The sequence below is a fragment of the Brienomyrus brachyistius genome, chromosome 14 (assembly GCF_023856365.1).
Source record: "Brienomyrus brachyistius isolate T26 chromosome 14, BBRACH_0.4, whole genome shotgun sequence".
Taxonomy (NCBI): Eukaryota; Metazoa; Chordata; class Actinopteri; order Osteoglossiformes; family Mormyridae; genus Brienomyrus; species Brienomyrus brachyistius.
Window position 1 is genome coordinate 7740199 of NC_064546.1, and position 13751 is coordinate 7753949.

Here is a 13751-nt window from a genome sequence, read left to right on the forward strand (position 1 = left end):
TGAAGGAATGGGTCACTCTCAGGAGCTCATTGAATTCAAGCGTGGTACTGTGATAGGATGCCACCTCTGCAATAAACACATTCCTGAAATTTCCTCACTACTAAATATTCCACAATCAACTGTTAGTGGTATTATAACAAAGCAGAAGCAATTGGGAACAACAGCAACTCAGACACGAAGTGGTAGACTACGTAAAATCTGAGTGGGGACAGTGCATACTCAGGCTCACAGTCTGCAGAAGTTGCCAACTGTCTGCCGAGTCAGTAGCTACAGACCTCCAAACTGTGCAGCCTTCAGATTAGAGAGAACTTAGTGGAGAACTTCATAAGATGGGATTCCATGACCAAGCAGCTGCATCCAAGCTGTACATACAAGTTCAATGCAACGCGTCTGATGCAGTGGTGTAAAACACACCATCAATGAACTCTAGAGCAGTGGAGACTTGTTCTCTGGAGTTTGGCAATCCGATGGACAAGTCTGGGTTTGGTGGTTGCCAGAAGTATGGAACTTGCCTGACTGCATTGTGCCAAATGTAAAGTTTGGTGGAGTTGGGATTATGGTGTGGGGTTGTTTTTCAGGCGTTGGGCTTGGCCCCTTAGTTCCAGTGAAAGGAACTCTTAATACTGCAGTATTCAGAGCTATTTTAGACAATTTCATGCTCCCAAGTTTGTGGGACTAGTTTGGGTATGGTCCCGTCCTGTTCCTACATGACTGTGCACCAGTGCACAAAGCGAGGTCCATAAGGACATGGATGAGCAAGTCTGGCGTGGAGGAACTTGACTGACGTACACAGAGCTCTGACCTCAACCCTCAGCACTACTCAAAAATTTTTTTTAAATTAAAGCAACAATTTGAAAACACATCAGATCTCAATGGGAAAAAAATATGCTGGATATCAATGCTGATATGGACTGGATAATGTGTTAGGAACGAAAGAATGCCACATCGTTTGATGAAAATGTTCAAAGACACCCCGAAAAGTCCATTTTGCAGAAATTTCATTGCAGCAATTCAAAATAGTACTCTGTAGTTTGTATGGCCCCCATGTGCTTGTTTGCCTGCCTGACTACGTCGAGGCATGCTCCTAATGAGACGATGGATGGTGTTCTGGGGGATCTCCTCCCAGATCTGGACCAGGGCATCACTGAGCTTCTGGACTGTCTGAGGTGCAACCTGGTGTGTCGGATGGACTGAAACATTATGTCCCAGAGGTGTTCTGTCGCATTTAGCTTAGATGAGCGTGAGGGCCAGTAAATGGTATCACTTCCTTTATCCTCCAGGAGCTGCCTGCAAACTTTTGCCACATGAGGCTGGGCATTGTCGTGCACCAGTAGGAACCCAGGACCCACCACACCAGCATATGGTCTGACAATGGGTAGTCAGGGTACTGTCTGTGCGTCCCTCCATGGATATGCCTCCCCAGACTATCACTGAATGTTACAGGCAGCATAAAGTTCTCCACGACTTCTCCAGACCCTTTCATGGCTGTCACATGTGCTCATTGTGAACCAGTACAGGGCGTCATTGGCGGACTTGCCAATTCTGGTATTCTATGGCAAATGCCAATCTACTTCCATGGTGCTGGGCAGTGAGCACAGGGCCCACTAGAGGACGTCGGGCTCTCGGGCCACCCTCATGAAGTCTGTTTCTGATTGTTTCTGGGAGGCTGAAGATCAATTTGGTTGCCAGATCTAATAATTAATTATAGACATGTCAAAGATCGAATAAATAAAATATTGTGGCACTTGCCAAAGTGATCATCAAGCTGACAGCAAAGTACAATTTTTTGCAGACACTGGGTTCTTTTCCACCCCATCAGGTACCGTACTTTTGCTACTTTGAGTACCAAAAGTATGCGACTTCAAGGTTTGCCTCTGGTTTACTTAAATCATTTAAGTAAATATTTAAGAACTCCTTATAGCATCTATAATAGCAAAATCAAATCACTATATAACAAAATCACAGGGTGTAGTCCTAGTACAGTGGTATCTTGGCTTGCAAGCATAATCCATTCCGGAAACGTGCTCGTAATCCAAAGCACTTGTATATCAAAGCAAATTTTCCCATAAGAAATAATGGAAACTCAGATGATTCGTTCCACAACCCAAAAACATTTATATAAAAATGATTAATGCAAAATATAAAGTCAAAATACATAAAACAACCTGAACTTTACCATCGAAAAGAATTATGGATGGTGTGAGGGAGACGAGAGAGAGGAGAAGGGGACGGTTATTTTGTAGGACAACTTTCACTATAACGGAATCACTGCTATCTTTTGGTTCACTGGAATGTTTTCCTTTTTGTGCGACTAAGAAGGAACCTATACAATGACAGCCACTTTTGCCTCCTTCTCAATTTCGTGGAAATGTGACTAACAACAATACAATAACAGATCCATCACTTGCACTGCTACACCCTTATTCGGGTAGTGCTTTTCTATAAAATTTTTACTACACGAGTGAGGCACGCTGACTGAGACTGAGCATGGGAAACGATTACCCACAATCCCGCAGCAAGAGAGAGAGAAGAACCATTGGCTCAGTTGTTACCATGTGACGCCAGGCAAAGCCTATACATAATACTCATATTGCAAGATCTCGCTCATTTATCAAGTTTAAATTTATTTTAAAAATAAAAATCTCGTCTTGCAAAACACTCGCAATAAAAGGTTTTACTGTATATTAAATAAAATATTAAAAGAAAATAAATCTTTTAATGCCATCCTAATCTTTGTTGTATATGTTCTTCCGACCAGATTGCTATTTTTTTTTTCCCCCCAGAGTTCGCAACTGTTTTGAAGGATGCATTTGTATTGCATTTGAGGCAGGCTATTTGCATAACCAGTCTGCAAATAAAATCCCACCCTAAAGTACTGATGTACCCAAGAAGTACCCCAGCTGGTTTGGCACTTTTGGTACTGGAAATTTTGGTACTGGTATTTGACTAGAAGTCAGTGGAATAGAGAAAGTACCATACTAAAAGTAAGGACAGAGGTACAACAGTGGGCAAAAATAGACTCGCATATATAAACAGAGGAGCCATTAAGGAGACAAAAGGGGATACAGTCAATAGAGAGCACAATGAGTCATACTCTGTAAACTTTTTTGCAGTTTGGCAGCTTAGAAAAACTTAAAATCCAAAAAGGATCAGAATAAATCTGAAAAAGCAATACATATGAACCATTACTTCATTCTCACTAATGCCTAAGTAACATTGCTGTTCAATTCTTTTTTTTTTTAAATCATTGGAAATGCAGGCAGGTTCCCAAAAGGCACCATGAGGATATCAGCCCTGTACAAGCACCAGCACTGTTGGTGGAAACAAAGCACTGAAGTGCTGGTTGCTGGTTGACCACACATTCTGACCCAACATTTGGTTTCTACTTTATGGATCATTCCATTTTAATTCAACAAGTGGTTTTTGCTGTACCATTTCTGACATTTGCTTTCAACAAAAAAACGAGTTGTGTTGCTCTGAATTTAAACTCTCAAAATACACAGCAATCTTGCGGATTTAATCTGCTTCTTTAATAACCATAGTGTAAAGTGTAACCTAAAGTGACTTCTTGCAAGATGAAATCCAGGCACGCCTATTGGTCAGTTTCACAGGACACATTACACCCTCAGTCTCATTTATCAACATGCAGGGCTTAAAAATGTCTTAATTTTTGGTTTAAATTTTAATTGGGGTTGAGCCATTTAAGACCTTAAATAGTCTTTAAGTTTACTTGGTCTTAATTTTTTCGAGGTTGTAAACATTTGCAGTGTTCCCCTCTTATCCATGGTTTTGCTTTCTGCCATTCCAGTTACCTGTGGTCTGAAAATATTAAATGGAAAATTCCAGAAGTAATTAATAAGTTTTAAATTGTGCGCCTTTTTGAGTAGCGCACAGTCCAGGATGTGATTCATCCCATTGTATCCATATTTGCTACCCTCCCATTAATCATTTAGTAGTCGATATCAGATCAGCTGTCATTGTATGGCAGTGGTATGTTCAAGTAACCATTTTCTTTTTTTTCTTTTAAATAAACTTTATTTAAAAACCATTACTTGTGAAGGGTGAGTACCGTACAGTAAGAGACCACATTCACATAACTTATTACAGTGTATTGTTGAATATGTTCTATTGTAAATCTCTTATTTTCCCTGATTTATAAAATAAATGATCATAAGTGTGTATGTATAGGAAAAAAATTATATTTATAGGGTTCAGGTCTATCCACCATTTCAGGCACCAGCTGAGGGTCTCGGAACATATTCCACACAGATAAGGCAGCTGACTGTATTGTAAACATATAAACAATTTCTATTGTCATTTGAAATTTATTAGAGTTGTCATAAGCTGCTTTAGTTTTTAGGCCTAGATTTTCTCATTAGGCTAACTCTCTCTGACTCTGTCTAGACCTGTAACGCTTGCAAGAAGAAGGGGGCCTCAGTTGGCTGCAACATTAAAAGCTGCAGAAAGATGGTCCATTTGCCATGTGGAATCCAACAAGAGTTTATATTCCAGTTTACTGGACAATTTCCGTGAGTATGTCTTTCACATTGACATAATGTAGAAATTTTGCCTTTATAAAAAAAAGGTTGATTTCTGCCATTAAGTTTTGTTAGGGCTATATGAGTGATAACTATTGTTATTGGTGAAGAACAGTGTTTTTCCATTGAATAACAGTTGTGAATACAGAAATGTAAAACTAAGCATTAGTCTGGTACTTATAATTATTATTAGAGAGTGATATTTTTTTTTCAAAGCCAATACCAATTATTGGTGACCTGAGTAAACTTCGATTGTATTGATTTTGCACAGCAAGAAGCCTGGAATGTGAGTAGAACTTAATGTGGCACTTCATCCCAAAACTGAAAAAAGATGTTTTAGCGGGGATTTTGTGCTATCAGTCCATCTGGGCACACCCCCTCCCTTTATGGCGATGATGGGGATGAATCTGGATCGTGTCTCACCACCGTTGTTCATCAAATTACCACGCGAATGCGAGTTGAACATGTGGAAATGTGGCTATTTAGAATGCGGATAGCAATCTTCAGGTGAGGGCGGTACTACATGCTATGGTGTACTCACTTATAATGTAATATCATCTATAACGGACGATGTCCGCTGGTCCCGGCCGTGCACCTTTAAGAACATGCAGAAAACACGTGGGATATAGTGGACTTGCATAAAACGGAATTTCGCATATAACAGACAAAGAATTTGGTGTCTAGGGCTGCTTTTAGCTGTAGTTTTGTTTGGCTATAACAGACATGCAGGCTCCTCCTACAAAACGTGTGGCGTGCCAGTGATATCCAGCGCAGATATGTAGTCGGGATTATTAATAGTCACGTATCTGGTGAGGTAAAGTTGAATTACTACATGTACAATATAATAATCTATACCACAAGTGTGTCTGCTGTGGTGTGGCATGAGTAAATGGTGTCCTGTAGTTTTGTCTTGGGCTTACAGCAACTCTGGATATAACGGACTGTTTTGCCAGGTCCCTTGAAGTTCGTTATAAGTGGATTTTACTGTATAAGCACATAATGAAATTTTGACAAAATACTCTTTTAAATAAAACTTCCGTACCACAGTTCATAAACATGGGCTTAACAGCAGCTTTGCCCTACAGCGCCACCCTAATCCTGGCATCAAAGTACCTGGTACAGTAGCAAGAGGGACTCTGGTACGCCGAAGTGTGTGTGTGTGTGTCCTCAGTAGGTATAAAACAGGCTTAATATGCGCAAGTAGCAGTATGATGCAATGTTTCAGTAATCTGTTTTCTCTTGACAGATCTTTCTGTAAAGACCATCGTCCTGTTCAAATCCAGCCCCTGTCATCATACACCAGCAACTCACTTTGTTGCTCTGTGTGCTTAGAATCTGTAGAGCCTGTCTTGTCCTACACAGTGCTCAAATGTCCCTGTTGTCATAGTGGCTGGTTTCACCGGGATTGTTTACAGGTAAATATTTTATGTTCTTTGTTTTTATCCCGTGTTTGTTCGGCGAGTTTGATCTGAGACTTGGTTTCAGTGCAATTCACAAACTGGTTTATGATGATGATTTATCATTATTACAGATGAACAGGCATCTTAAACACAATGCATTTATTACTGGTACAGCTTTTGTGTAGCATTAATGGTTGTCTGGAGGTGGCATGGTAGAGCACTTTTGCCTAACACCTCTGCGTTTTGAATTTCTGCTCTGATTACATGTGTGAAGTTTTCATGTTCTTCTCATCTTAGGATTTCTTCTGGGTTCTCCGGTTTCCCCCCACCCATAAACATGCTATGGTGAATTGGAGTTTCCAAATTGTCCGTAGGTGTGATTGGTTTGTGTGGCCTGCAATGGCTTGTCCTGGGGTTTTTCCTGCCTTGCGCCTGTTGTTCTTGAGATAGGCTCTGAACTCCTGTGACCTGGCATAGGACTAGGTGGTATAGAAAATGAATGGATGAATGGATAGCCCATCCTATGAATGGATAACATCCTGTTCCAAAAGTTTTAATGCTAATGCGCTCCTTCTTAACTTATGCCCTTACATATTGCTTAATACAATGTGTATAGAATACTTTGTACTGTTAATGTGCTGTAATGTACTTGCTAATATTTGACTTCAGTGTTTCCCCTATGTTTATAACTTGGGGGGGGGGGGGGGGGTGCAAACGAACACCGACAGGATTCATGGTGTTCATGTATTTTTTTTTGTTGTTATTACAGCAGTCAATATAACAACTGAGCTAAACTTCAGAACATTTTTTATGACAATTATCCAGAAAGTCTGCAGCTTTTGTCACTGCAGTGTATCTTTCTGGGCTTTAAAAAATGCAGATATTTTTGTCTGCTTTTCAGGTGGTTGATGCACCATATTTTCCAATGCACGCTAGTGGAAGTGTGCTCACCTGTGTGTGTGCGCGCGCGCATCGGGGAGGAACTCCGCCATGCGTGATACAGACAGCACAGGAGAATTGTAAACGCGCGACCATGTAGAGACAAAAATTACAAGCTGTTGTGTAAATAAGATGTGAAAAATGTGAAAATTTGCAAATAATACTTGGGTCCATAACTGAAAATGCAAAGTTAATGGCACTGAAAATTTTTAAGTTATTACAAGAAAAGTAAGATTCCACAGTCACAGTGGCAGCTAACTTGTAACTGAGGTTGGTTGCTGAGACAGATTTGTGGCGTATCCTAGACAAAAAACCTGGACCTTAAAAATGCAGTATGCACAAATTAAATATCACTAATATTAATTATATGATTTCCAGTGATCCAAATCATTCTGAATATTTAAATTTTTGGCTTGAGCTAGCTCCAAAAATATTTCTATTTATAGTTTCTATTTGTAACTGTTCAAATATCCAAAACCTCAAGAAGCAATTTTTTTTTTAATCTGACACTTTCTTGTAACATCAAGCCGGCATAGTATTGTGTGTTTAATTTACGAGGTATATAACAAAAACATGGTACAGATTAGCATTTCTATTTTGTGGTTCTGTATAATTTGGTCATTAATGATATCGGTGATACGTAATCATGTGGTATTGGTTATATTGTCACAAGGATGAGTGTATAAGTACTGTATAGGAGTAACATGCCCCTCTTTTTTTTGTTTAATAAATATTGCAATATTTACCCATTTTCTCTGTTGTCAATTCATTACTGACTACGAGGACTTGGGGGCAGATTTTTTTTCTGTTTTTGACATTTTTAGTATGGATCTTTTTTTCTGACATTCTAAAACCCAAATATTAATTAAATCTGTAAGCTTGTGCTGAGTGTATAAACCTAATCTGAGAATCATTTGGCCTTTTTTACTTTCAGCATCAAGCAAACAGTGCTGCCATGTTCTTCTTCAGGTGTACAATTTGCAACAATAAGGATAAGTTTCAACAGGAGATGCTCCGGATGGGAATTCACATACCAGAAAGGTAATTAAATTTTTTGAAAGTTTGTTTTTTTCTTTCAAAAGTTACAGACACAGGCATGTATTGACTTTGGTACCTGTGTGCCCTTTTTATACAGAGATGCATCATGGGAACTTGAGGAAAATGCATATGGGGAGTTACTGCAGGTGTACCAGCACTGTGATGCTCTCAAGTGCAGATGTGATAATGGCCGAGGGTACAGTGCAAACGATGGGTAAGGTTGAATTAGCTGGCTTCTGTGCTTTATTTTACATTGTGGAGATAATGCTAACTGGTACTAGATCGATTTTTCTCTGTGCAAGTGAGATCACGGAAATACAATGAAAATTAGTAGGGATGTAACGATAACAAAAACCCGTGGTATGATATCGCGATAAAAAGGTTCACGATGCAATAATTATCACAATATTAAAAAAGAAAAAACTCTTTTAGTAATTAATGATCACCATGTTTATATCAAATTAGTTTTCTTTTAACATAATAGTGCTTCTACTTTTTTTCATTAAATATCAAATATCCAGCTATTGCCAGAATTTAGTAATTGTATTTTGCAATGAATGACTGAACAATGCATGTAATTATAAAACAAAAACAACCAGTCAGTAGTTCCTTTATAAAGTATTAATTATTACTGCATCAGCTGGATCTTTTAATCAAAACACAATCTACAATTCCGAAGTAGTGTTTTCTGCTATTTTTCTGCCGGGTCTGTTTTCACTGCGTGAAATATAGGCCACACGCATACATACTAACACACTTAATAATACATGAAAAACGGTGTACATGTAACACTTATGACCCTATTTTGGGTTCACTTAGTGGTGCTACTGGCCAGTTCTAGGTTCGATGAGATTGCTGGGGGAAAAGATAATGACAAAATTTAGTACAGCAATTTAGAACAGTAAATCTACCTATTTATAAAGTGTGGATTAAAATATTGTTTGTTTTGGATTCTGAGTTCAGTGGTTAAATTAGTTATTCCTTTTTAATCCTAAGTTTAAATCTAGTATCCTAGTTCAGTTTTACTAATTTTTGACTGCGCACACATGGTATAATTATTTGGTATCTATTTATAATCACCTAAGTCCTTATTTAAATTCTCTATCCAGTTTCTTTAGCACCTATTCATCTTTCCTTTAAATCAGTAACCTCCCCTCACATATCAAACTCAAAATTCAGCACGTATAAAGGGAAAAACAAACTGACATCGTATACCATTCAGTTATAACAATGACTAAATGTTAATATACAGTTCAGTTCAGTCCATGATATCCTAACTGCAAACGGTGTAAGAAATTCGAAGTTCCCTCTACTCATCCTACTCATGTTTAACATTTATATAGACGCTTTGCATTGAACTTGTATGTAAGGCTTTGATGTAGCTGCTCAGTCATGGAACCCCATTCTATGAAGTTCTCCACGAAGTACTCTCTAATTTGAAGGCCGTACAAAGTTTGGAGGTCTGTAGCTATTGAGCTATACAACTCTGCAGACAGTTGGCAACTTGTGCAGACTGTGCACCTCAGTATGCGTTGTCCCCACTCTGTGATTTTACGTGGCCTACCACTTCGTGTCTGAGTTGCCGTTGTTCCCAATTGCTTCCGATTTGTTATAAAACCACAAACAGTTGATCGTGGAATATTTAGCAGTGAGGAAATCTCAGGAATGAACTCATTGCAGAGGTGGCATCCTATCATGGTACCACGCTTGAATTCATTGAGCTCCTGAGAGCGACCCATTCTTTCACAAATTTTTGTAGAAGCAGTCTGCATGCCTAGCCGCTTCATATTATACACCTGTGGCTTTGGAAGTGTTCAGGGAACACCTGAATTTAATTATTTGGGTATCTTTTGTCTGTATAGTGTATGTGGTGCAGTAGTGTAACCATCACAGTCCGGCACCGCTTGTTAATGTAGTATCAGGACTACAGATTAAGTATATGACAGTATGATGCTGACCTTTTTATCTGCCACGTGATTTCATGGTTGTCATTGTTCTGGCAGTGTATATTCCACCAAGTGCTAACACCAAGACAGCACTAAATGCCCTACTAACAGCAGTCGGCTAACTACAGACTGCTCACCCTGATGAGAATTTTCATAGTTGAGGACTTCAACCAAGCAAACATTAAAATAGTCCTTTCTAAATTCTACCAACATGTGACGTGTCCAACGAGATGCCAAAACACATTGGATAATGTGTGCAGTAACATTAGGGATGGATATAGAGTCTTCACCCTTCCCCACCTAGGCCAGTCCAACCACTTGTCCCTTTATCTCACCCCTGCATACAGACCTCTCATTAGCAAATCAAAGCCAACTATAAAAACCATCCAGACATGACTGGATTCAACTCCAGGATTGTTTTGAGCATGCATACTTGGATCTTTTTGCACAACAAGACATAGAGGAGTACACATCCATTGTCCTGTTTTATATACAGAACTGTGCAGATAGCGTTACCATTAGGAAGCACATTCGATGCTTCTCAAACAGTCAACCATGGATTACAAGAGATGTGAAGCTTTGGCTGAAAGAGCGCACCGCAGCCTCCTGTTCTGGTAATGGTTAATTATACAGTGTTGCCAGATCTAACTTGAACGAGCCATCAAGAATGCAAAGGCAGTCTATAGGGGGAATATTGAAGACGATTTCAATGATGGAGGCTCCTGACGTGTGTGACAAGGCATCCAGCACTTCACATGCTACAAAAGCAGTAAAGCCTCAACCACCAGCCGGAGCAACTCAATAGCAGAGGAACTCAGCAACTTTTTTGCCCATTTTGAGGTGGAGGATGTGGCTGAGGCAGAGACTGGGATTGCACCAGCATCAGCTGCTAACAGTATGACTTTTACTGATATCATGAATGATGTCAGAAGAATATTCCAACCCAAGGAAAGCTGCTGGCCCAGATGGAATTCCATCCAGGGCACTCAGAGACTTCGCGGATCAGCTGGCAGCGGTGTTCAGCAACATCTTTAACCCTCTGGGATTGATGGCATCGTCGGCGATGCCGCGTATCTTTCTCGTGTATTTCAGTTCACAACTCGTTGAAATCTTTGTAGAAACATGAAAAAAACGCTGACTAAATCCGTAATCTCTCTTTTCAAAACGTCCATTGTCGGAAGTATTAGTGTTTAAAATTAGGCTAAATCTTCAAACATGTCACCTTTCTTTGTTTTACCTGCATCGTGAGCATGTAGTGCCGCTCTCACCTGATGATCGCTATTCGCATTCTAAATAGCCGCATTAATACATATTCAAATCACATGGTAATTTGAGGAACAACGCAATGGGGTTGTGTGCCCAAGTGTGAATGGCTCATGCATACACATGAAAGTTGCTACATATTTAATGAAAGGAGGCCAGAAATAGTGACATGAGTTAGGTTTTTCTTATTTATTTATCCAACTGAATGTTGCAACTACACCATTTAGTCATCTTCATGTAGCCAAAACTTTGGTGATCACATATTTGGGATCAAAACAAACTTCCACCATTGCTTACTATGTACTTTTATAATGTTTCTGCAAGTGTTTCAAACTGCATTTTGCGATGTCTATACTTTGATGTAAAATTACGAACTTCACATAAATCTGACATATTTACAAAGTAGATTAAAATAAAGATGAGTGTAATGCCAAAACAAATATATAAGAAATAATTTATTTGCAGGGGGCGGCATGGTGGTGCAGTGGTTTGCACTGTTGTCCCCATGTCGTCGTGGGGTTTCCTCTGGGTACTCCGGTTCCCCCCCACAGTCTTAAAAAAAAAAAAAAAACATGCTGAGGCTAATTGGACTTACTAAATTGCCCATAGGAGTGCATGTGTGAGTGAATGGTGTGTGAGTGTGCCCTGTGATGGGCTGGTCCCCCATCCTGAGTTGTTCCCTGCCTCGTGCCCATTGCTTCTGGGATAGGCTCCGGACCCCCCGCTACCCATTCGGATAAGCGGTTTGGAAAATGGATGGATGGATAATTTGCCATGAATTAAGTTTATGATATTGAATGAAATGTGTGACCATGCCCCAGTCAGTGAAAGTGTGTTCCCTACCCATAGACCCCTGAGGGTTAACCTCTCTCTATTACAGTGCACTGTCCCCTAATGCGTTAAATCTGCTGCCATCATGCCTGTCCCATAAAAGACAGCAATCAGCAGCCTTCATAACTACAAATCTGTAGCTCTCACCCCCACTATATTGACGTGCTTTGAGAAGCTGGTCCTGAGGCACATTAAATTTGAACTTCTATCCACCCTAGGCCAGCACCAATTTGCCTACAGAGCCTGCAGGTCAACAGAAGATGCCGTTAGTACAGTCTCCATAATTCACTGACTCACCTGGAACACCAGGGGATGTACATGAGAATGTCATTTGTGGACTTCAGCTCTGCCTTAAACACTGTCATCGTCAGCAGAATGGTAACCAAACTGCTCAACCTGGGTGTCAGTGTGCACACATGCAGATGGATCAAGGACTTCCTAACAAACTGAACACAGACTCACCACTCCCCAACCCTGACACAACACTGGAGCGCCACAGGACTGTGTGTTGAGCCCTATTCATTATTCTCTATACACCCACGATTGCGAACCAACACACAGCACACATAAATGATGACACCACTGTGATAGGACTGATACTCAATGGTGTGGAGTCTGCCTACAAAAATGAGGTCAGGATACTGAATGGTGCTGTTTCAACAACTCCAAAACTAAGGAGCTGATTTTCAGCTTCAGGAAGGGGAACCTGCTCCTCTATATATCATAGGAGACATGCATCTCCCATAGCCTCACATGGTCTCACAACAACCTCTATGGTGAAGGCACAGAAGTGGCTCTACCTCTTAAGGGTACTGAGGAAGCCTGCTGGTGTCCTCTTATCTTTGCTCTGTGGAAAGCATACTCCCCTGTGGTACCCTGGTATGGTATGCTAGCTGCTCCGTGGCTGACAAGAAGACCCTCCAGGGAGTCATCAAATCAGCACAAAAAATTACCAACACCCAGATACAGAGTTTGCGGACACAGTCAGTCAGAGCTTAAGTAGCCAATTTAAAGCTAAATTTGGGAAAAAAGAAACATCGGTCGAAACTTTCTAAAACTCCAGCTGCTAGAATGCTACCATTGTTGCTTGTCCTACTCACTTTTTTCTTTCGATAAAGCTGAACACTCTCCAACTGACAGGTTCGGGCTGTGTGTGGAGGTCGTATAATATCTGGTACCGCCTCTGTGGCATAAGTTTTTGCATAACGTCATGTCCGAACTCGCTTGTGGAGATCATGTGTTTCTGACCCTCTAGTGGAGATCCTTGTAGTGAAGGTCTGCAGCCAGGTGCTCTTGCGAAGGGCTACCACCTGTAGCAGCGCCCAGGGAGCAGGGGGTTGAGGGCCTTGTTCAAGGACCTACAGACATGCTGAGGCTGGGTTTCAACCGGTGACCTTCTGATTACAAGCACACAGGCTTGTAGGTGCACTGGATGGACCCCCTCAACCCTGTTCATGTTTGCAGCCCCTTGAATCCCACTTGCACCTGTAGAAAAGGGTTCTTGGCATTTGGCCTATATATCCAAGTGATATGCAACCATCAAGGCATTTTTCAGACATATGATGCTTATATTTGGTCCAGCTTTGGAGTGTGTTAAATGGCAAAGGATGGTGTGTTTGCTGGTGGCTGGTTATTGTGAGACAGAAAGTATCCTCTTAGCAAATACCTGCTAACTCTAGCGTTAAATCCCCAAACCATGGCTGAGGAGAGGTATGACACCATGTACCAGAGAACACAGTGCTATAGAGGGTGCTTTGGGCATGTGGGGAAAAAAAGGGTAAAATTTTGTACCTTTG

General features: G+C 40.6%; 1 protein-coding gene across 2 annotated transcripts in view; it reads left to right on the forward strand.

The window, feature by feature from the left end:
- The window catches only part of g2e3 (G2/M-phase specific E3 ubiquitin protein ligase), a 56757-nt gene that overhangs the window by 8835 nt on the left and 34171 nt on the right, over positions 1-13751 (forward strand). Inside the window, exons 4-7 of one of the 2 annotated variants that reach the window (XM_048974935.1) lie at positions 4405-4529; positions 5785-5953; positions 7812-7918; positions 8013-8129. In XM_048974935.1, coding sequence (XP_048830892.1) covers positions 4405-4529; positions 5785-5953; positions 7812-7918; positions 8013-8129 — 518 coding nt within the window. Of the gene's footprint in view, positions 1-4404; positions 4530-4840; positions 5046-5784; positions 5954-7811; positions 7919-8012; positions 8130-13751 lie in introns of those variants that run through there. The other variant, XM_048974936.1, reaches the window with a different exon arrangement.